Consider the following 22115-nt stretch of genomic DNA (forward strand, 5'->3'; position numbering starts at 1 on the left):
GGTTCAGTGCCATTTTTGTCCAAGTCAAATTGATCTCCAAGTCTTGCACCATGTAGATGATGCCGTGTCAGTTGTTGGCTACTGAAATTGCGCTTGGAATCCGAAGTATGCACTTGTAACTTTTGAAATGGGCGCTACCAATTGAAAGTAATAAGTGTAAATGGTTGCAGCCCCCACATCAAAACAAAAAAATCCCCTCCGCAGGTTTTCATTTTTAAAATTTAAATACGGGAGTACGCTTCGACTAACTCAAACAGAACGGTGGCGGTGTGTGTTTCAGAGTCCTTGACCGCCCAGCTGAATACTGACACTACTACCTATCTCGGTAAACTCTCAATTTGCTTGCGTGCTTCATCTCTTTCTTTCTTTCGCATGTTTTCATTAAAAGGAGAAAATTTCATTCTTGGGTATTATATTGTATTTGTGTCGGTACCCCAATCTGATTTTATCCAAAAGAAAAAAAAGAAAGGAGAAATCCTTAATGAATAGAAGCCCGAATTTAACCTAGCCTGGATTGTAGAAACCTGGGAGTTTGTCGAAGGAGGTAATCCGCTAACTGACATGGGTACTGTGGCGAAAAACACACAATTGGGGCAGCCCCATCTCAATTAACTTCCAATTCGAAGCACGGATGACACAAGGGGTTTGCTTCTTTCGCTTGTGGTTGTTTCAGAGCTTGAGAAAGAGTGGTGAAGCATATATAGGAGTGCAGTTTGGTCTTCAAACTGATTAAGCACTGGTGAGGTTATAATTATGGTTTGATGAGCTGATGACTATAATGCTATTGGATAAACGGATAATAGGAGGCCAAAATTTGCAGTAGAATAGACAAACAACACTGAGTTTGTTTGGATAAGAATTTATTTGGATGATTTATTTGATCCAGTTACTGTAGCATTTTTTGTGATGTGATGTATGTGAGATAAAAAGGTGATTGGGAATTGTGTGTGTAGCATTTTTTGTGATGTGATGTATGTGAGATAAAAAGGTGATTGGGAATTGTGTGTGTGATGTAAGCAAAACAAAATCTGAAATAAATCTTGCAAACTTTCTTTGTCCAAACAAACTCACTATGTTTTAGTATGCCATCTCTCTCTACTTTGCAAGATTTTCTAGTTTCACTTGAATGAAGAGAATTATAATTGTTTTTCTTCCTGTGCGATATTCCATATCAGAAAACAGGTTGCTGCTCAACAAATGATGATGATATGCCGATTTGTGTCTAGATCTCCTTGGTCTAGAAGGTTTTTTAGCAGTGATGCTGACAGGCGTCTTGCCAATGCTATTTCAGAGATTCATAAGGTAAGAGCCCCTTAATTGCTTTTATTTATGAATGTTTCCATTGATATGATTACACCCGGTTTATTTAAGAAGCACACATTAACATATAGTCTTTGCATTTGATTAGAGAAGGAAAACCTTTTGTTGCCTCTACTAAATTCATGTAATTGTAGCCAGAGATTTGCCTCGGCATATGCCAGTAATTGTGAATTTATAATTAGCCTGTTAGCTTTCTGGACCTGATTACGCCCTGCGGTTGTTTTTGTCTCAGGAAATGGAATCTGTCTTTGGTGAACCTCCTGCATCTGGTCTTGCTGGTTCTGCTGAGAACCATTCCGTGACTCTGAATTTCAATGATTCTCAGATTCGATCCGAAGGTTGTACAGAAAATAAACTTGTTTCTGGATTGACACATATTGGTTCCAAAGGTGAAGCACAAATGGTGGACGTCTCTCTCAAAGAGATTACCAAGAGGGTTGCTGTAGCCAGTTGTAAAGTTATTCTAGGCAGGGAGGTTTTTGATCTGGTTGCATCTGAGCAGATGAAAAAAGGAGATGTTCTTAGTGTGGCAAAGATGGCAGGGATTTGTGGAGCAAAGCAAACAAGTAATCTCATTCCTTTGTGTCACAACATCAACTTGACCCACATTCGTGTGGATTTGTCACTGAATCCCCAGGATTTTAGTGTCGACATTGAAGGTGAAGCTGCCTCGACTGGAAAAACTGGGGTAGAGATGGAAGCTATGACAGCAGCTACAGTTGCCGGCCTAACAGTGTATGATATGTGTAAAGCAGTTTCAAAGCACATCCAGATTACAAATGTACAGCTTGAGCATAAAGCTGGTGGAAAAAGTGGGGATTGGAGGAGGAAGAATAGATGAAGGTTAGTGCCCTTATGCATCGATGAATTACTCAAGAAATCTACCGCCTGAGCATGAAAATTTGATTGCTCTTTTTGTAGTACCTGCATGTGCCACAGTCAAGCTTATGCCTTTTTCTTGGGAAATGTGATTCATGATGAACTTGAATGAGCTTGAGTTTTCCTCCAGATCTAATGCAGTTCTGATTCGACAGTGCTACAGTTATTGTTTCCCTTTGTTGCCTGTTGTTCTACCCAGCAAATTGCAGCAGTTATCACATGATTTAAAGAAACAGGAAGCACCTATTATATAATTATCTTAAAAATCTAAGATAAACAAAACAAAGCAGCCATTTCTTTTCTTTCCATGCAAAATTATGTTGCTTGGACTTCTCCTTCATTTTTACTCTGTCTTCCTTTTGACTTCATCTTCATTGTAATTCGGTCTTCCTTTTGTTAAGAAAGAGGAGAACTACCTTTTGGATGATTTAATGAAATAGTCTATCCTTTTACAACTCAATTCTGTGGAACATCACCGCTGAGGTTCAAGAACATTAGTTGCAATCAAACTGAAATTTGTGTTTTCCTTGGCAGTTCTTCCAGTCTCCTTGATTTGCTTTGGTTAGATGTGTCGATCTGAACATGACAGAGCATGCTTCTTTTCTAATAGATAAGTTAATAATGGGGCTGTCTCTCAAGGGTGAGCTATAAACATCTTGTTGCTTCAAGTGAAAGAACTTAGATTAATTGCCTCAATTTCGCATCAGAAATTTGTTTAGCCTGAGCATTTCTGTTGTTTAAGTCGAGGAAGGGCCAAAATAATAGCAATGCTTTTATAAACCTAGCACTGGGGATGGAAAAGTTACCCTTCTCTGGATAATTGAGGATGAAGTAGGTCAGTAAGCAAGCAAGCATCTCTTTAGTTGTAATAGGCATCTTCAGACATGATGACGGTTGCACTGAATTTGCCATTAGCTCAATCATGATAAGTTGGTTATGATGGGTAGAAGTCCTAGTCTCCGACATCTTATTTGTTCTTTATGGCGTGTCACGTGTGTAATTCTAGATTTGATTGATGTCAAATTTTCTCATGTTCATTGCGAGTCTATAAGTTGCCGACATGCTCAACCTGCATTTCTTAGGTGCCAGGACTGGTGAATTTTGTTGATCAAATCATATCCCAGCCACCAGTTACAAAAATCCTTTGGCCTTAATGTGGTTGACTATCTGCCGGTGATGACACTCTAAATGGCTGGTTTGCTCTCTTGTCGAGATCTGTACCTGTCCTTTTGGTGTTTTTGGTTTCCTGCATTGTAAAATTGTCACATTGATCTTACAGCCTCAAAAGCTGGCAACTGCTTTTCTTTTGCTGCATTTCTTGGAGCCATTGATCCCTTTAGTAATGGAAGCTTTATCAGAAAAGTCTAGTTTTTTGCTGCATTTCTCATGCTCGATTTTGCCTTCATTCAGTTTCATTAGCTTGTAGGCAAAAATTTGCGAGTAACACCATGAAGGGAATCTTCACGAGATTCGGGTTGGAATAAGCGTGCAGTGGAGCTCTTTTGTTGTTTCGTTTCGGTTTTTTTAACGTTTTCCTAACAATTGATTTGTCATTTAACAGTAAGATGAATGTCTTAGTAGAAACTTCTCTATCCATAAAAACCGGCACTTTTTTTTTTTTTTTTCCAGGTAAGTGAGAGGTCTTGGAATCTCCCTTGCCATCCAATTCAACTCTTTTCTCAACCAACATTGTATGTTTTCCTGTTTTCAAATTTTTTGTTTTTATGATTCTTATACTAAAGTTTTTCAACTATTATTCTATCACAGACCTACTTTTTGTATTACATTTGTTACGGTAACACTTCTCTGAAGGTTCTTCTAAAACGTATTTCTTAGCTAATGCATTGTATACCGGCGGCATCGATTCTAGAAATAACAAATTTTGGGATTTAACATGTATACTTCTCACCCGTAATGATTCCTTTTGTTGATAAACCGCAACCGTATTAAATGCAGAACAGCGACAAAAATTGGTCAATAATTTCACATATTCCCTTCATTTTTTTATAATTGTCGTTTAAGAAATTTACTCTAACGTAACTAAAGCCTAGAATAATTCTCTAAAAAAGAGCCTTTTTTTCATATGTATGTAAGTATGCAAGACCGCTCCTGTAGTTCAAGGCAGGTAAGGGCTAGCGCATAGGGGCGGGCTGTCTGCTCATGAGGGAAACCCGGCTACCATCCTTCCTATGGCTCTTCCACGGGTAATCTTGATGCTTTTCCTTGGTATACCTCTACAAAAGATTAGAGGAAGACGATCATTTCACCGATAGCAATGAGAGTCACTCTACGTGGACTTCCCAATCAAAGACGGACAAGGGCTATCGTTTTATTATTTTCATACACTATTAATTATTTTTTCACAATTTTATCCTTTTATCTCTCTTTTTTAATATAGGGTTCTTAATTACTACTCCTAATAATTATTGATTCTCTCTTTGTAACAACCCTAGTAATTAATGAGGGTACAAAAGGAAAGTAGTGTATAGATTTAAGCAATGAAAAATTTTTCTTAATTGATGTGTAAAATCTTAAATGTCAGTTATAAAAAAAGGGAGGTAGTATTTCCAATAATTTTAGTCATATATCGCGACATAATTTGGTGTCATTTTTGCACATTTGACTCGATCTTCCAAAAGAAATAAATACGGGGAGTCCTTCATTGGGTTAAGTGTGCTGCCTATACAAATTCGGAGCCAAAAAGAAAAAAAACCAGTATCATTCAATGTTGGCGTCGCCCAGACTCGAACTGGAGACCTTCAGTGTGTTAGACTGACGTGATAACCGACTACACCACGACACCCCTGTCGTTGAAAAACCGCGTCTGCAAAGCCAACTCAATGGAAGGGAGTTCTTCATTGGCTTCAATGTACTACCATACAAAGTCGGAGCCAAAAAATATAAAAAGCCAATATCAATCGATGTTGGCGTCGCCCAGACTCGAACTGGAGACCTTCAGTGTGTTAGACTGACGTGATAACCAACTACACCACGACACCCAGTGGTCCAAATTTGAACCTATTAATTATTTATCCGTAATTTCTTCATATAAGTTTGATCCACTCTGACTAAAGTCGGCTGACTTCCGCGATGTTGACTTCGATCTGGCTCTCTACTTCTTCCTAGAGCTGTGTATCTTTTGAGCCCCTTCCCCCAACCCGTCCCTTTTCCTCTCTCTCTTCGACCCCATATTTCCCACGGCGTCTCTGTCTCTCTCCCTCTCGTCTCCGTCCTAGGGTATATTGAAGATGTCAGGCGCTGCACTTGACATGACTCTTGACGATCTAATCAAGCAGAATAAAAAACCTAGTGGTGGAGGTGGCGGCCGAGGCCGCGGCCGCGGCTCCGGTCCCGGTCCCTCCCGTCGATTCAATAACCGTGCCGCCAATCGAGCCACTCCTTACGGCGCTCCTAAGGTTAGATCCGATCTCTGTTTGTAATTTGCTCTCTACCTGGTTATTTACTGTTCAAAAGCTAATTTTTTGGTTGTTTAGGCGCCTGACTCGGTGTGGACGCACGACATGTTTTCTTCGGATCAGGCTATGGCCTATGTCGGCCAACTCGGCGTCGGCGGCGGCGGCGGCGGCCGAGCGTCTGCGATTGAGACTGGAACCAAGCTGTATATTTCCAATCTAGATTACGGTGTCTCTAATGAGGATATCAAGGTAATATTCCTTTCATCTGCATATATTTTTTTCCTTTGATGATGCTACCACCCCCGGGGGGGCCGCATACACAAAGAAAGGATCTGAGATTCGGTTACCTAGCTCTATTAGGGTGGATTAGTTCAATATTGGTGTTGAATTCGTTGATTTTTTGTCTGGAATTTCGTGATTCGAGGCTTAAAATGCATAATTTTATGCAAACAAGCTCTTGTGTATATTCAATCACATGTAGGACAAAGAATACGATTTAAATTATTAACATTTCAAGCAGAATGAGTGTAATCTGTCCAGTTAGTTTTACTTATCCTGCATCGGAGTAGCTGGAACATCGTGTCTTGCTTGTTTTAAATGCATTCTGTATGCGCTGTACTTCCCAAATGAATATGTGGTAAATATGACAGCACGCATTGTATGCTGGTAGATTTTGGTCAAATTGTGAGGTACAAGATAGAGAATAGGTTGTAATACTGGCTGAGGGAGTTTCGTTTCCTGCACTATGTTATCCTTGATTCTATCTTCTGGCTTGTGCTTGAGTTATTTCATTGTGGTGTTCGTTATCCTTGTCAATTTTTTACTCAAGAGAAAAGGATATCTTTATTTCCTGCAGGAACTGTTTTCTGAGGTTGGTGACTTGAAAAGATCTACAATACATTATGACAGGAGTGGTAGATCAAAGGTATTTATCAAGTTTGCTAATGTGGTTTACTGGAGAACTCTTCTTGTGTTGCTGTGGTTTAGAAAGCTCTTTTCTCTAGGGAACAGCAGAAATAGTCTTCTCTCGTCGGCAAGATGCAGCAGCAGCTGTCAAGAGATACAATGGTGTTCAGCTTGATGGTAAACCAATGAAAATAGAGATCGTTGGAACAAATATTGTGACTCCTGCTGCTGGACCTCAATTTCCAGGTGGTGCTTTTGGTGACTCAAATGGAATCCCTAGAAGGTACTTGATGTGTTAATCGCAATTATTCTCATGGTTCCTTCTTCTTCTTCTTCTTCTTATTCTCATCATCATCATCATCACTATTATTATTATCATTACTATTGCTATTACTACTACTACTATATGGAACAAATTTAGTCTTGATTATGAAATTTATTCAATGTGGATGTGGATGAGAAATTTATTCTTGTTCTTTAACCCTGCAAACATGATGTTTAGGACAGAAATTTTCAAGTTACTTTGTCATTGGATCTCAGGCTTTAGGTAAATTTTCTGTGACAACTAGTCAGTTTGAATTGCACATGGATTTTGTAAATGGATAGCTAAAATGTCAAATTTGGCTCATGGCTAAGCTTGATGTGAAGGGAAAGGTGATGGTAGAAGTTTTCGATGAAAAAGGAAATCAATTGGCATTCAACAATATAGAATGGCTACCCATAAATTTGGTGGGAAGTTGTTAATATGTTCATGAACTTTGTGGGGATGATTATCCTGAAGCATTGTTGTGTTCGTATATGTAAGTATAGAAATTTCCCTTCAAACCTGATTTTTGGTGTACATTTATATGAGGCGTACAGATGGTGAGTTTTGGCATGCATATATGACTCTTCAAGTCAATGTCCATTACACACTGTTTACATGGTCCTATGGTCCTTTGCTGTGTTGTTGTGTATAAGATTGCTTTTTTTTTTTTTTGAAGTAACATAGTCAGTTGCTGCAGACAAGGTTGGTTTTGCTTCTGTTATTGGTGAATTTTTTTTTTTTGCTGGTTGAGTTTGCGTGCTTGCTTTGTATTCTTTTCTGTGGAGAAACATACATTTGTTTAGCTGTTGGATGTTGTTACAGTTTTTTATTCTTTTTCCCCCGTTAACAGTGGACAAGGCAGGGGTGGCTCCTTTGGAAGGCCACGAGGTGGAGGGGGACGTGGTCGTGGATTTGGGAGAGGTCGTGGACGAGGAAGAGGTCGTGGTGAGAAGATATCTGCAGAAGCTCTTGATGCTGATTTAGAGAATTATCATAAAGAATCAATGGAAGACAATTAAGCAAAGGGATGTCTTCTAATTCCTTTTTGCCATAAACCTATTGTGGCCTTTGTGTACTAGTAGCCTTTTTTCTAGAGTGACAAGAAAGTAACTTGTAGGGAGATAGAACCCTTGGTTTGGGAGCTTGGCTTTTTAATTGTTCGTCCTCTCATTTGGATATGTTACTTGGGATAGAGATATGTGTTGTGAACCTTTTGTTTTTACATACTCAAAACTGGTTACATATTCAAGTAGTGGGGGATCAGGTGGCACTTGAACTTTATTTTCACATCAAGACAAAGCATTGCCTGGAAACAGAGGAGGGAAGTTCAGGCACTCTGAAGCCCTATCTTTGAAATGCTAGGATTGCTTTTGGAGTCATACATTGTCGGTTAGCAACTTCAAGGTAGTTTCCTAATTCTGTTTTTCTTCGATTATGTTTTGAGTTTTTATTTATTTATTTGAGATTCTGTCCTTAGTTTCATGGGGATGTTTTCTTATAGAATGTCTGAGCAGTCTGCATGTTCCATGTCATGGTCCCTTGATTATTGCAGCACAATCATGTCTGTCTGATTATTTGTTAGGTAGTTTGACTTGGCTATACTTATCAGTTAATGAAAATTTCTGATTAAGGACCTCTTGGTATGGGGAACATGAAAGCTGAAAGCAGTTTTGCTCAAATATTTGGCAAATTTTTAGGCAATATACTATGATCCTGATGCTCAAGCGTGGCAAGCTTAATTAACATCAGAAACTCAAACCGGTTCTTGGATTTTTTTTTTTGCAAAATTATGACAGAAGTTGGCAGTTTGGCTAACTTTGGTTACATTTGAATATTCCTAGATTTTTTGACTGGCAGATATGTAAGAGTGTGGACTGTAGATTTCCCTTTCTATGAAAAAGATTTGTCATTGTGGCATACTACCTTTGAGCTCAACGTACTGTATTTTACTTATGCTATATCTGGTTTAGCAGCTCAATGTAATGCTGATTGTTGGAACTGGTGTGGGAGGGCCTCTTTTTTTTTGTTTGATCGAGGAAAAGATCACATTGGAATCATTGGTCAATATTCTGAAGTGTTGTTTGAGTTTGCTAAGGCCTTTGGTTCCCTTATTTGCTGGAGGTGGTTTAGATAACATGGTAGAATTCCTTTATCTTTCCAGTGGTATTCAATATAGCATATTCTGGTTGATCTGAAGGTATTATAGCAGAATAATGATCTTCTGGGGCTATTTGGTTTAGGAACTGCTTCAATCAATTCTTCTCTAGTTGTAGTGCTCTGCTGGATTGTTAGCATGCATGAATTTGTGATGCTGGCGCATGGTACAGTATGGCAGTTGAGGTGTCACAGAAGATTCTAACTTGGATGGCAATGTAACTTGGATGATAAATTTGGTTTTGGACTTGAATTACTCATTTAAAATCTAATAGAAGTTCTGGATTTGGCTCAACAACTATTGGCAGCTGGGTGACAGCTCTAGTGAGATTTACTGATTAGTTTTTCTTGCGTCGGCCTCCTGAATGGATCCATTCTCTGCATAACGGGTGTTTTTGTGTTATTTCTCTTGATGCAAAGCTATCCTGCAAAAACTGAATGCCACAGAATTTTAGTGAAGACTAAATAAAATGTTGATCAGAGAAGATAAACTGTGCTTGGTATTGGGCTGTTTGTGCTTTGGGTCGCATGAAAAAGAGAGGGGGATGTCTCCTGCAGTTTCCTCCTTATGTAGCTTGTACACGGTGAGAATAAGGAAGATGTTTTTGTGCAGGATAAAGGTCCTATTTTTGAGCTCGGGGTGATGTAAATATTGCCGCCTTCTTACCTTTTTCGTGGAGCTTATTGTGTTGTTTGACTTCTTCTATGGTATTTTCTTGCGAGGAACCTACATGTCTGCACGTAGGTATTGCATATCTAATGGATCTGAAACGAAAATTGCACGCTATAGCTGCCAGTGCAGGAAAACCTGACCTCTTGGTATTCTGTTTCTGGAGATGTAAATAAGTAGTTATGCATCTTTTGCCAGAGTTTAACCTGTATCTTCTATAGATGAAATAAATCTAGTGTTTTAGGTATGGTGCACCGCAGTGCAAAATATTATCTGCTATGGGAATTTAATTTATATAGCTCACTTTTATGAGAAGTTGAATTTACCATCTTTAATAGGTTTGCGGACTTTTCTCTGGATTTCAGTGTCCTCAAACTGCATGCTTCCTTTGGTCGAAAAGGAAAGGTGATCCCTCTGTTGCTAGTGAATAGCCCTGGATGGGATATATTGACTTGAGCGGAACATTTTAACGACTCTCGCCCATACTCAAATGTTGGTATGCAAATGGTTAATTTGAACCAGATTCATGAGATTAGGCCTTTTGAACGGCTAGCAAGTATCGTTCCATTTAGATAGTGTGAGCGGTGTGGGGGGGGGGGGGGAGTGAGTTCGAACCAAATTCATGAGATTAGCTGATTGTTGCTCCAATTTGATCGTCAAGCAATTATTAAGAATATTTAAATGGTAAGGAAAGAAAAGATGCATTATATTTTTCTGAATTAAAGTCTTATTTGTATTTTCACCACAATTTCTATTAAACACACGAACAAGAATATGGTCATTCGTACGTTGATGATGTACAATGCACTAAATAACAAACATGGTACCCTTGGGCTTATTTGGTACGGGGGATGCAGAGCCAATACTTATAACCAGCCACATATGAGGAAACGGATGTGCTCTGGGTCTATATGCAAAAGGTTTTAACTACTATAATAAGGGGAAAAGGCTTTTTTTTTTTTTTTTTTGGTGTTTTTTTAGGGGGGGGGGGGGGGGGGGGTTTGTTGCTGGGGGTGGGATTGGGGAAGGGGACAGTTAAATGATAAACGGAAAAAGACAAGCTCTGTGTACAAAATGGAATTTCAGTTTTGCAAACTAAGACAGGATGCAGAAGCCCGCTAATTCTCCTGGAGCAGAAACGTACATAATCCAAGAATGAGGAAATAGTTATGGAAGTATTTGCTGACAAAAATAAAGCGCAATTCCAAACTAGTCACAAATGAATAACTTACAGGAGATTGCAAAAAACTGCTGTATACCTCTATTCTTGGTTTTCTTTATTCAGCTTATCCCAACTAGAAAATATCAACCGCAGAAGAGAGTAAAATATGCCTTGTACGCATGAAACGATAAAATTCCAACAAGAGGAGGGCCAATAACATGGATACAATAACCGGAAAAACAGGCTTATGAGATGCCGAAGATATCTGCCCACCTGAAAAAGAACATCATTCACCTGATAAGATACTTCAACCGGAAGGGCATCAACAATTTAAGATCAAATGCTCGTAACTGAATGAAAAAAAACATTTTCAACAACTGCCTTTCCTTTATGTGAACACTTGGATAAAAACTGTCTCGTCTATTTTACTCCTTAAAATTTCTTCTTCTTCTTCCGTCGTTTTGAACAAAAGAACTATGCTTGCAAAGACCTACTATCAGTCTTAGAATTGCAACGCCATGAAGATATTGAGCTAATGACAGTAGCTGTACCTGCAACCACAACTACACACGCTTGCTTTTTTCTCCCTTTCCCCAACAGCTAGCCACCCAAAAGGCCCACAACCCACACAGGAGATTCATCATTCGGCAAAATCAAGGATGAGTGACAACTTGAGCTTTTATTTTCTAGTAAACCAATATAAATCTTCAGATTTTGTCTTCTCTCCAGTTATTCTAATTAAACTTAAAAAGTTATTATTTATCCGAGAGTCACAGTCCCTCCTACAGTACTTCGGATCAGAACCCTCAAGTAACAGCAAAAGAAGATGACTTAAGCCTAAGCGGATAATTAAACGAGAACTTTCAGTACCACGCAAGTGAACATGATAAAATGTGCAGCCTGACGAGGGAAGGGAGCAGAGGCACAACTAAAATTCACCATTGTCACAAAGCTAATAGAATAAATTATTTCTATGAACTAACTTTCCAGGTTAGCTTCTCCATTTCTATGAAAAAATTCTCTCATTCGGAATAATTTTCAGAATGGTAAAGTAGCCCTCAGAAATTATAGCTCAAAAAATTGTCATTTAGGGGAAATAAATTGCTAGGATACAACTGACATATCACAAAAAGTCCTTTACTAGAACAAAAATGGAAAATAACCACCAAGCATGAAGACTGAAAAACTAGTTCTTGTTACCCCAGATTAAATATAATAACAATACTTACAGGGAAAAGCACATCTAAGGCATCCCAAGCTGCATGACGAACGGCTCTGGTTGGATATGTTGGACCACCAGGAGAAGTGAAGCTATACAAGCAGGTCTTCAACCTTGTACTTGTTGTCATTCTTAGTTCTAGACCTACACAAGTCCTAAAAGATTACTGCAAAGCCAAAGCAAATAGATAAACCTTGTGCACTCGTATTTGGCTATGCGTACCCTGGAGAACCTTAATCTCGGAAAGATAATGTAGCAGTGCCAGCTCAACCTTCAATTTAAGAAGCTGAAACAAAAGCAGATAACAGGTGAGACTTTTTACTTTGTGCACCACGAGGGCTGCAAGTTGCCAGGAGGGGTAGACAAAGACAACATCATCCCTTACCAGATCAGCTATTTCAGTGACAAAAACATCTGCTGGTCCACCAATTAAAAATGCATTTGGCATATCAGGAAATTGCTTTAAGAAGCTTTCTAGCTTTTCAGCTGCAAAAAGAGCATGTCAAACACTGGAGAAGTCAACCATCAAAACTTGACTGTGTACTCCAATAAAGACTACCTGCATTGTAGAAGAATATAAACCTTGAAAGGAGAAGAAATAGATCACGTTGGGCCTGACAAAAATGGAGGACCAATCAGCATTGAGATAACAAGGACAAATTAAGTTCAACGACCCCTATAGGTGAAGTAACTCTTTCATGTGCATAATGTGTATAATATAACAAAGCAGGTCATGTGGGCAAGAGCAACAGACCTGTAAGGGGATCTTCTTCAACCGCTCAGGAACAAGCGCAACATCCTCCAGAAGATACTGCAATAGATGATTTTACAAGCATAAGAATGTCTTTCTGCCAACTTAATTGCTGAATAGAATTTGTGATTTATCTCACAAAAGCAACTGACCCAAAAGAGACTTTGAAAACGCCTGGTGTTTGATTGGATGTCAATCCTGCAAGAAACAGGCATCTTTTTGATTAATTTCTTTCTCTTCCTTTCTCTCCCAACTTAAAATCGGATAAGCAAGCACGAAATGTATGAAAAAAGAACTCTACTTGCATACAGAAAGGCACAAAATATAGCAGCATAAGTAACTGGCCACATCTATAAAAATTCTAATAGAAATCTAAAGCCTGGCTGTAATTGACATTGGATGACATAAGTCCATTCTTGCATAATGACAGAAAATCTGAGTTCATATTAGGTTATTGTTACACCTGAATATATTGTGCAAACTAGGAAGAACAAGCGTTCTATGGAACTGATCTTAATTGCTTAAGGCTTCAGAATTGCTTTTACTTTGCCTAATTTTAGTTGTTTAAATAACAATAATAGATTAAGCACATGAAAAAGAGCTATATTAAACTATAGTGGTTGTTCCATCCCTATAACACAACGAAAGCTACTGATCACCACAACCAACCTGCATGTAAGATGCTACTGACAGTTTAAAATCATACCAGAAGACATTTGTTGCACCCTGAACAAGAGCAGATGAGTAACGAAGAAGAGTTTCAGGATTCTCAAGTTGAACCTCAAATAGCTGCAGAGCAGAGCTCATAAAAGTCAGAGACACTTCATATCCAAATAACAGGGGAATGCCATAAAACAAAAGGATATAACACAACAGAAGTTTACTTACCCACTTGTGGAACAAAAGGGTAAAAATATTAGATGCAAATGACTGGCTCCAAAGTTGAACAATCAAATCTAAAATTGGCTTCCCATTTTGAGGCATGCAAACAAAATAATCAGCCAAGACATTGTAAAAGCATATAGGGCCTTCGGTATAGTCTTCTGCTACTGAACTTACATCTTCCCTCCTGAAAATGATATCTGTTTCATTTTTGAACAAAATATTAAGAACATAAATGAATAACAAATGCAACACAAGTTAAGCACAAGCATCGAAGCTAAGTTACCAATCTGGACTGAATATTAACAAAAATTATAAATGGGAGAAACATTGTAAAGGCTCCAAAGTCTTAAAGAAAGTCCCAGTTTATTCATTAAAGTCTAGATTTAGTCGTCTGAGTACCTGAAGCTCCCTGCATAAGTTAGAACTGTAAAAAGTTTCTAATCAAAAAACAGTAACCCAAACAGGCAGACAGAATGATGGGGAGATATGTTGATAGAGGCATCTCTCTCTCTCTCTCAAAAGCAGAGGGAGGGCAAGGGAGGAAGCAAAAGAAATGGCGGAAAGGGAGAAGAAAGGAGTAAAAATAATAACGAAAACAAATAACTGACCATATTAATGGAAACAAATAAACTGACCAAGCAAAATTTTCTAAATGAGGCATCAAATTAATAAATTACAAAAAGGACAGATTATACCCACACCCTCAAAGATGAAAATGATGGACTAGATCATTGACATGAAAGGTCCAAACTAGATAGCATTTTGTACACAACAAATTTCGCAGGTATCAGTGGCATATCGCAATATCTAACTTGGGATGAATTTTGATGAGAACCTAATGTATAGACAAGTGGTACATTTACATTATATTAAAATTCTATAACCTAGGCATTCACTAATCCATTTGTGTATATCTTGGGATGACAATCAGAACTCAGCAAGAAACGACTTGAAATGCAAAACATTGTCATTCAGCCATCGTAATTGGTTGCTTGTGGTTTCCACTAAAATCTCTTAAGCTACCCCTAATTCTATATACATATGAAGATGAGAATTTACAAACACTCAGGAACATCAGGTGGTTCATTAAATTCTTCTTACACAGTAGGATAACTGTATGACAAAAAATCATGTTCACCATCAAATTGTTTATTGTCACCATGGCCCATCAAATACGTCCAAACAGAAGAGTTAAAGATCTCAGTCATGATTGAAATGAACTTAAAATGAAGGCAGACAAAAATATAGCCACAGAATCATTTAAAAATTTTCAGGCCATGACTCATAAAACGAAAGAAGAAACAATGCATAATGCCTGACCTTTTTGCTTAATGCTTCAATACAAGATCATTTATACCAATTATTGGAAAGAAAATAAAACATAAGAGGATAGATTTATCAGCATAAAACTGAGGAAAAAAAAGAATATAAAGTAAAAGTCTCAAAGTCCCAGTATGGGAAGAACTTCTGAATTTCAGCATTCAATAACTAAAATCATCTGTACAATTTAGCCATCATCCTCATGAGCTTAGCAGCTATGTATACAACAGTAAATGCAAATAATACCAATACATCAATAGGAAATCTAGTATGCGCCATTAAAATTCAAATTCTTAGGGAAATCAACATAACTCGATCTCTATCCATTTACTACATATATTTATATTCATATCCTACTATCTAAAACAGCTGTTTAACACTAATGTTTATGAACGAATTATCTACATCGACAACTGAAACTTTGATTATTTCCTGTACTGAAATGCAAACAAGCAAACACGAACAGAAAAAAAAAGTAATTCATTTGAATTTGCCACCAATACACACAGATAAATATGCTGTCATCTCTTATTCAAGCACAAAAAAAAGGAGTAAATAATTATTAATATTCTTTTGAAGTTACCTCTCGCTCGATCATCTACTTCTAAAGCTATATCCGCAAACAACTCCTGCAACAAATTCCGCCTTTGCGGTGCCGAAGCTAATGCCTATGCAAAAGTATCAAGGGAAAAAAATTTCGTAAATACAAGCAATCCTGAGAAGTTGATTTATATATATATATATATATATATATATAGGCATTAGCTTTAGAAGTGTGTGTGTGTGTAATTATCCTTTTCCTTTAAAACAGTAATCAAATAAAAAACTAAACTGATATGCAACTTAACTATTTAGATATGTAAATTTATATGCACGTACTCGTTGGAGTTTCTTCTCGATTTCCTGAGTAAGAGCTCTGAGATAAGCGGAGCTTCCAGAAATCACCGCCTGTATCATTCTGATCGGACTTTTTCTCCGGTGGAAACGATCATTTGACACCAGAAAAAAAAAAAACAAACAAACAAAAGGCACTCCAAAATGAAGCAAAAAGAAAAGGCCCTAATCTAATCGTGAAATCTGGATTATGCGAATTCGCAAGACAGAATGTTTCGTTTAGATAAATAAAACAAATAATACAAAATGTTTCGCTGCTAAGCTGAAGATTTACGGTGGAATTGACTATTCAAATCTGTAACTGACGTCGTTTTACCGGCAAATCATCGCTTTTGAAAAAAATGTTAACGTGTATAAAATCTTCTACTGTGTCTGCGCGAAGGTATCCCAAAGTTGGCTCCTGAAAGAGAACTCGAGGCTTCGTTTGGGGTGCCAGACAGGACCAACTTTACTCACTCTCGATATACGAAAAGGACGAAAAGGTACTTCCAAATAAGGCCTTGTTGGGTTGAGTAGTTTCCAAAGCATAATTGGCGCATGTGTCGTGACTGAGAAGCGATGCTCAGTATCCCAAATGGAGACGGTCATGGGTGACGTGGGCTATTTGGGTCTCCTCCACGTGGGTTTCTAACAGTTCTAGTAAAAAATTAAAAATGAGGGATTTTGGATAAAGTTAACCGATTTAATTGATGGGCCCACCGCCCGCAGATGAGGTTCTCAGAGAACGCGTTTCCGTGAGGTTGGCTGGGTGGAAAAAAGGCAGAGAGCGGTGGGTGATGGGCCTGTGCTGGTTGTGGATCCACCACTTATTCGTCTTTAGTGAGCAGGGGTTGTCGGTTCCATTATCTGTGGTGCTTCAAAATATACATTGAACTCAACAAACGGGGACAAAGTAGTAAAAATATTTCTGCGTTTGATTTCCGGAAAAATCACGCATAATCTCCAGAAAAATACACATTCAGTCAGAACTTAAATGCTGCTATTAAACATTGAACACCCCCCCCCCCCCGGGGGCAAAAAAATATATAAATACATATCCCAAAATAAATTTAGGATTTTCATTCCCTTATGGAACCTCAACCTTTGATTCCCTCGTGGAATCTTATTTGTTGTACCATTTGACATTTTGACCCCATCTCTAAGCTTTGGCCAAATTAGAGGAGACATGCTATAGAGAAATCATGCGACTCATTTGCCACGTGGTTCTCTCTTTTCTCTCACGAGGTACAACTTACACGCGGAGGAACAAAACATAACCACGAATGTTGTCCCATCCCAGCAGAAAACAACTGCTTCAAAAAGCCATGAGCTAACTCTTGAAAATTTGTGTAAAGACGCACAAAAGGTCAAAGAGCAAGACTCGCATAACTCCAGAAGTTCCTGCCTAAATTCCATCAGTGAAACTCGTTCATGTGTTTTCATGGACATATATTCTTTATATTTGTAACTTCTAAACATTTTGTTTTATGTGCAGTCTACTGAAATCATGAAACTCCAATATCATCTCACAGCTTACGGTGAAATAGCCGAAATACCCCCATTGGAAGTCAGCAGGCGATACAAGAGGATCAGGAGGCGAGCACCTAAGCATAAGGGATCGAAGGCAAGCACTTCTAAGGCATAATAAATGAAAGCAGCAATGCTAAAAAAGCATTGCAGCCTCTCAGCATGCTATGAACGAAAGATTTTTAAGACAAAAGACATCTCCTGGACCGATCAAACTTACTGTTGCACACATCTCTTACGTGGCCAAAGCTTCTGCGATCATTGACAGCAAAAGATATCATTTGGCTTTCTCAGTGCGTCATATATTAAATTCCCATGAACACATGATGTAGGGGCCAAACAACCCCACGAACAGCACTGACTCACAGTAGCATCTTTATATGAACAAACATCTTGAAAAATCATTGCACGTCAGAAGTAAAAGAAAATGAAGACTTTCTTACTGGAAAAGAACATGTTACAGAATAATCGCATCTAAATTCTAAACAACCTCCAGAATAAACAAGAATTATCAGAAGAAAGAAGCTGTACAAATGAGTTCCTGATCTCCTTGGGTGCAAAACTAGAGGAAGGGAAACCACATTGGTGAGCCAAATGAAAACAAACAGAAAGCTCACCAGCCCATTAACGTTCTTCTAACCTTGTCTACAATCTGATTCCTTACAACCATATTTGATAATTGGAATCTGCAGTTTTCATCTAAAAGGAACCTGTACACCTCCCATTCACGATCAGCTGTTAGATGCCTTCCAATTTCAGCCTACAAATCAAGTCATCGTGACATCATTACTCTTAAAACTTCAAATCTTGTGATCCTAAAGAGACAGGACTGCATTCAGTTAAGAAGTTGAAACAATGCCAGCATATTCAGAACTAATATGTGACGGTTATCAGGAAGCGTTTGGTTTAAATCCAAACTTTGCATCCTTACAGAGCTTATCCACTTTTTTAATCCATAGAAAATGATAGTAATTATCAGACTCCACAATTGTTTACACACTCCCAGAATTCAGTAAGGTCGGTACAATGACGTGTTGTCTTACCAAGAAGATGCATATCCCAAGAGTCTTAAGTGCATGCGTGACATCATAGAACACCCGCGGTCTGCCCTTTCCAGATAACTCAACAGGGTTGGCAACCAAAAGTTCGGTATCTGGTCCACGGTTTGTGATAATTACACGCAATGGGTGAAGCATTTCCACCTTCAAGCGAGAACATAAAGACTCCTGCTTCTCAGGATCCAGAATCTTTTTCCCGTCCTTCTGTCGGATAAAGAGGTCTAACTCCCGATGACCATTATTAACAAGAGAGAATCGGCCAAAAGATATCTGATAAATCAACAAACCATCTGTATTAGCAGATAATGCCTGACGTAAACTATCATCATGATAAAATTCAAATCTATCAGAATTAGCGAGTTAGTAACATCACCTGAACAGACGATAAAACATAATTTAAAAAAATAAAACTAACTCAAGAGATTGTGGGCCACCAAACCAAACTACACTATTGACTGGGTAAATCTAACCATTTGCATTGGTCACCAGTTAATATTTAATTAATCTAAAGCCTAGAAAAGAAAAGCGAAGGACAAATCCTGCTGCTTATTCTGTAGCTAAATGAAGAGGCGAATATTCCAGCCAAAGAGCGATGTTTCTATCTATTTTGCAAGGAAGACCAGAGGTAAATGTACAACTCTGGAAAATTTTCCAAATCAAATTGAGGAAGCCCCAACCATGTGCTGCCCAAAATAACTAGAAAGTGTTTTGAGTTAATCATGTGAAAAGAAGTCTAGTAGTTTATTTTTCAGATTAGCAAGGTGGAAGTATGAGAAGCTCATTTAAAGATGAACGAGGGAACAAATATCTCCACCTGTATACCATAATCTTTCAGTGTCCGCAGTATATCATAAAGAAAACCCTTGTGATCAACACAGTTAATCTGAAGCAATGTATGAGCCGGACTCAAGGAGTTATCGACTATTACACTCGACTTTTTCAACTTTGTAACATCTGAGCTTAGAGCTTGTGCGCGAATCTCCTTGTCTGACAGCACATATCTAAACAATTCTTCAGCGACAGCAGGAGAAAGGGAAGACATGCTCTGAAGGTTGTCATACCCAGACCCTGCCAACTGAAGTTCACAACTAAAGCATGATTCACCTAAAACAGCTTGTAGTTGGGCACATGTTTCATCTTGCCTTTCTTTCTTGTGTAAGAGCTCCCTGAAAATTAAGAAGTGCAAAACATTATTCTTGTCCATGGACATTACAATTAATTCAATGATGTCCAAACAAGAATTATGCCCTTACCATGGGAGATTAAGGAGTTGATCACATTTCAAACTATGATTTTAAATGGGGTTACTCTCTTCTACGGTAACAGTTGTATCACAAGATTGGTTAATGAACAGAAGTTACTATGATAATGCCCATTTAAAGACGTCATAACCACAAAGTCAAAATAGGTGAGCTAACTGCAAGCGGCTATGACTGTTGAACAGGTTTAAGAACCATGAGAGGTTGACATCCTTAATTTTGAAAATGAGCAAGCCATGTTGAATATTGAAAATTGTTATTCTACTCTTTTGTCTCAGCATAATAGGCAGACGAATGCTTTTATAGCACTGAGCACATTTTCTACCAAAACACCACGCATACATCTTGGTTATCGTGAAGTAACCACATCAGAGCGAAAGAAAATCAAAATACAGAACATTTCAGCAACAATCTAAACAAAAACTAATAACTGAAAATTTAATGCAATCAAAAGAAAAAAGAAAATGTTGCAGGAAATACATGTCACGATAAGACCAGATATGTCCAGGAAAGGATCTGAGTCTGGACACGGTATTTCCCCAACTTATTGCCCAATGTGAAAACACAAACAGCCAGTGGGATGAGGGAAACAGAAGAAAATTCGTGTATCTCTTGCTGAAATGCACACTAGAAAAGAATGATTGTGGAAGGAAATAAAACACTTACAAGTTGTCTGTTATGAAGAAGAGGTCCAAAATACGACCATCTGGTGTCGTAGTCACTTTTACTCTCTGAATTGTAAGTTCAAGATAGCACAAAACTTGAGTGACATCTACGAACATGTTTTAAAACAAAATCAGAACAGAAAATGAAGCCTATGAGAAACCAACACCTAGTTGTAACTCGTAAGCATATATAGGAGTACCTACCATGCAGTAACCCTTTTCGATCAAGGCCGCAATATTTCAATAGATACACTGGAGAAGGTGTACCGATCGAAGATGGCTGGTTCAAGTAAAACGAAACCGAGCAAGATGGGCAGACAGACAAAAGGCGCTCTTTCAAATTTGGCCATCTCACAGCCGGTGATCTTGCATGAGGAATTACCCATAATACTATGTAGCACCATCTGCCGTCGGTTGTAATATCTAGCTCAAAGGAAAATACCAGTCAGCCGAGCCGAATATGATATGCTAAAAGAGATACTCAAACAGTAGAACCATATAGATCACTAGAAGTCAAAAAGCCATTTCTTCTTCTAATCTTCAATCTCTCATCTACGACCTAATTATTCATTATATGATAGAATTCCAGTGGAAACCCATGAACGCAATTGTCATCAAACCTCATAGGTTTTCAAGCAAAGGAAAGACGATTTACGTTTTGCATGTGAAATAATGATTTAGCTATTAAGCTCAGAAGGAACACAATTACAGCAAACTGGAATTGGAATTATGAACATTCGATAAGTAATAAAATGAGACTCGAAATACTGACGATGGAGAAGTGGAAAAAGAAGGGATACTACCTCCTTTGCAGATACAGAGTCCAAAGTCGAGGATTGTGCGGCAAATATCGCAGCCAAGGCCGGTCTTATCGGGACAATTCACGGTGATGACGTAAGGGTCGCCCGGTACCTTCCCTTTGTGTATGACTACGGCGTCATCGCTGGGCAAACCCATACCGGCAATTGAAGCCGGTGGCGCCAGCCCAAACAGCAAAGCCTAGAGTAGACTGGCTGTTGTGTGAACCACCCAGAGCTTACAAACTCACAGATTGAGCGGGAGAAGAAATTGTTGGGTGGGTTGGTGGTGAATCCAGAGAAAGTCGGATGGATATACAAATGAAGAAAGAGCTGGTGATGGAAAGAGGAGCGGCTCGAGGGAGGTGAGGCGGCAGTCTCTCATTCGGGGTGATAGTCCACGTCGGCAGTGTGGCTAGTTAAAGGAAGGCGAGTTCGCGAGTTTCATATGATATGTGGCTGTGAAGATAATAGATGACACGTGGCATTTGTTTAAGCTAAGCACGGACTTATAAATTATATAGCTATAACCCAAAAATTACAGGACACCACCAATGCAACACAATAAGCAATTCTTCTTCTTTTCTTTTCTTTTTTTTTGGAAATTAAATATATATAGAGTAATATAACTGTGCGATTGGAGGTGAGGCACGAAAAGCAGCACACACATCAGCTGCTTCTAGGTTTCTCTTGAAGGTATATGATAGTTTTGCAATGAATGAATTAATTAACACCAGGCATGTTTGCCATTTTAGGCTGTGTCTTTGGTATTAAACAAAGAAAGCCTTTTTGTCATTGTTGTCAATTGGTTCAAAGTTCAAACTATGGTGGCTGCCTACTGTTTGTAAACAAGGCGCCGGAAGCAACTCCTTTACGGGATGAGGTACCTGATTTTCTGTAACATCTGAAACAAATATTTATATCCGCCCCTAAAACTTCACAATCTC

General features: G+C 38.5%; 4 protein-coding genes and 2 non-coding genes across 14 annotated transcripts; 2 read left to right on the forward strand and 4 right to left on the reverse strand.

The window, feature by feature from the left end:
- The first annotated feature begins 49 nt into the window (after window positions 1-49).
- On the forward strand, window positions 50-3579 carry LOC140004130 (cyclic pyranopterin monophosphate synthase, mitochondrial-like). Of its 4 annotated transcripts, none has more exons than XM_072077829.1 (4): window positions 50-325; window positions 1176-1302; window positions 1553-2163; window positions 3289-3579. In XM_072077829.1, exons 2-3 carry the CDS (start codon window positions 1198-1200, stop codon window positions 2159-2161), a joined length of 714 nt encoding a protein of 237 aa, XP_071933930.1. In that variant the 5' UTR covers window positions 50-325; window positions 1176-1197; the 3' UTR covers window positions 2162-2163; window positions 3289-3579. The 4 variants fall into 4 exon arrangements, with proteins under 4 accessions (XP_071933930.1, XP_071933925.1, XP_071933918.1 ...); XM_072077824.1 differs by having other exon boundaries at window positions 53-325; window positions 1183-1302; window positions 3282-3579; XM_072077817.1 differs by having other exon boundaries at window positions 57-325; window positions 3282-3579.
- Window positions 3580-4928: 1349 nt separating this feature from the next.
- TRNAV-AAC (transfer RNA valine (anticodon AAC)) lies at window positions 4929-5002 on the reverse strand. The gene has a single exon. It is a non-coding gene; the product is annotated as a tRNA-Val (tRNA).
- Window positions 5003-5124: 122 nt separating this feature from the next.
- On the reverse strand, window positions 5125-5198 carry TRNAV-AAC (transfer RNA valine (anticodon AAC)). Its single transcript has one exon. It is a non-coding gene; the product is annotated as a tRNA-Val (tRNA).
- A 117-nt stretch (window positions 5199-5315) lies between these two features.
- Window positions 5316-8207, forward strand: LOC140036428 (THO complex subunit 4A-like). The gene is made up of 5 exons (XM_072077831.1): window positions 5316-5615; window positions 5694-5864; window positions 6472-6540; window positions 6620-6804; window positions 7679-8207. Exons 1-5 carry the CDS (start codon window positions 5448-5450, stop codon window positions 7845-7847), a joined length of 762 nt encoding a protein of 253 aa, XP_071933932.1. The 5' UTR covers window positions 5316-5447; the 3' UTR covers window positions 7848-8207.
- A 2511-nt stretch (window positions 8208-10718) lies between these two features.
- On the reverse strand, window positions 10719-16522 carry LOC140004288 (uncharacterized). 5 transcript variants are annotated; one of them, XM_072077846.1, is made up of 12 exons: window positions 15869-16450; window positions 15573-15657; window positions 13673-13866; window positions 13491-13573; window positions 12937-12982; window positions 12788-12844; window positions 12593-12647; window positions 12419-12519; window positions 12256-12319; window positions 12044-12177; window positions 10912-11087; window positions 10719-10779 (listed from the first exon to the last, which is right to left on the reverse strand). In XM_072077846.1, the coding sequence occupies exons 1-11, from the start codon at window positions 15944-15946 to the stop codon at window positions 10914-10916; spliced, it is 1071 nt and encodes a 356-aa protein (XP_071933947.1). In that variant the 5' UTR covers window positions 15947-16450; the 3' UTR covers window positions 10719-10779; window positions 10912-10913. The 5 variants fall into 5 exon arrangements, with proteins under 5 accessions (XP_071933947.1, XP_071933942.1, XP_071933940.1 ...); XM_072077841.1 differs by having other exon boundaries at window positions 10885-11087; window positions 15869-16449; XM_072077839.1 differs by having other exon boundaries at window positions 10719-11087; window positions 15869-16447.
- A 1285-nt stretch (window positions 16523-17807) lies between these two features.
- LOC113728890 (ACT domain-containing protein ACR9-like) lies at window positions 17808-21602 on the reverse strand. 2 transcript variants are annotated; one of them, XM_072077835.1, is made up of 6 exons: window positions 21175-21600; window positions 20576-20794; window positions 20373-20478; window positions 19262-19613; window positions 18433-18717; window positions 17808-18149 (listed from the first exon to the last, which is right to left on the reverse strand). In XM_072077835.1, exons 1-6 carry the CDS (start codon window positions 21326-21328, stop codon window positions 18003-18005), a joined length of 1263 nt encoding a protein of 420 aa, XP_071933936.1. In that variant the 5' UTR covers window positions 21329-21600; the 3' UTR covers window positions 17808-18002. The 2 variants fall into 2 exon arrangements, with proteins under 2 accessions (XP_071933936.1, XP_071933938.1); XM_072077837.1 differs by having other exon boundaries at window positions 18082-18204; window positions 21175-21602.
- Window positions 21603-22115: the final 513 nt, after the last annotated feature.

The sequence above is a fragment of the Coffea arabica genome, chromosome 1c (genome assembly GCF_036785885.1).
Source record: "Coffea arabica cultivar ET-39 chromosome 1c, Coffea Arabica ET-39 HiFi, whole genome shotgun sequence".
Lineage (NCBI taxonomy): Eukaryota > Viridiplantae > Streptophyta > Magnoliopsida > Gentianales > Rubiaceae > Coffea > Coffea arabica.

Excerpts from the sequence above, each read along its gene's own strand:
- LOC140004130 (XM_072077829.1), top strand. The coding sequence starts at position 1,198 with ATGATGATGATATGCCGATTTGTGTCTAGATCTCCTTGGTCTAGAAGG. Across the intron at positions 1,303-1,552 it reads CTATTTCAGAGATTCATAAG|GAAATGGAATCTGTCTTTGG; the intron begins GTAAGAGCCCCT and ends TTTTTGTCTCAG.
- LOC140036428 (XM_072077831.1), top strand. The coding sequence starts at position 5,448 with ATGTCAGGCGCTGCACTTGACATGACTCTTGACGATCTAATCAAGCAG. Across the intron at positions 5,616-5,693 it reads CTCCTTACGGCGCTCCTAAG|GCGCCTGACTCGGTGTGGAC; the intron begins GTTAGATCCGAT and ends TTGGTTGTTTAG. Across the intron at positions 5,865-6,471 it reads TCTCTAATGAGGATATCAAG|GAACTGTTTTCTGAGGTTGG; the intron begins GTAATATTCCTT and ends TATTTCCTGCAG.
- LOC140004288 (XM_072077846.1), bottom strand. The coding sequence starts at position 15,946 with ATGATACAGGCGGTGATTTCTGGAAGCTCCGCTTATCTCAGAGCTCTT. Across the intron at positions 12,648-12,787 it reads TGAAGAAGATCCCCTTACAG|GCCCAACGTGATCTATTTCT; the intron begins GTCTGTTGCTCT and ends CATTTTTGTCAG. Across the intron at positions 12,520-12,592 it reads TATATTCTTCTACAATGCAG|CTGAAAAGCTAGAAAGCTTC; the intron begins GTAGTCTTTATT and ends CTCTTTTTGCAG.
- LOC113728890 (XM_072077835.1), bottom strand. The coding sequence starts at position 21,328 with ATGGGTTTGCCCAGCGATGACGCCGTAGTCATACACAAAGGGAAGGTA. Across the intron at positions 20,479-20,575 it reads TCGAAAAGGGTTACTGCATG|ATGTCACTCAAGTTTTGTGC; the intron begins GTAGGTACTCCT and ends ACATGTTCGTAG. Across the intron at positions 18,150-18,432 it reads TTGGGATATGCATCTTCTTG|GCTGAAATTGGAAGGCATCT; the intron begins GTAAGACAACAC and ends CTTGATTTGTAG.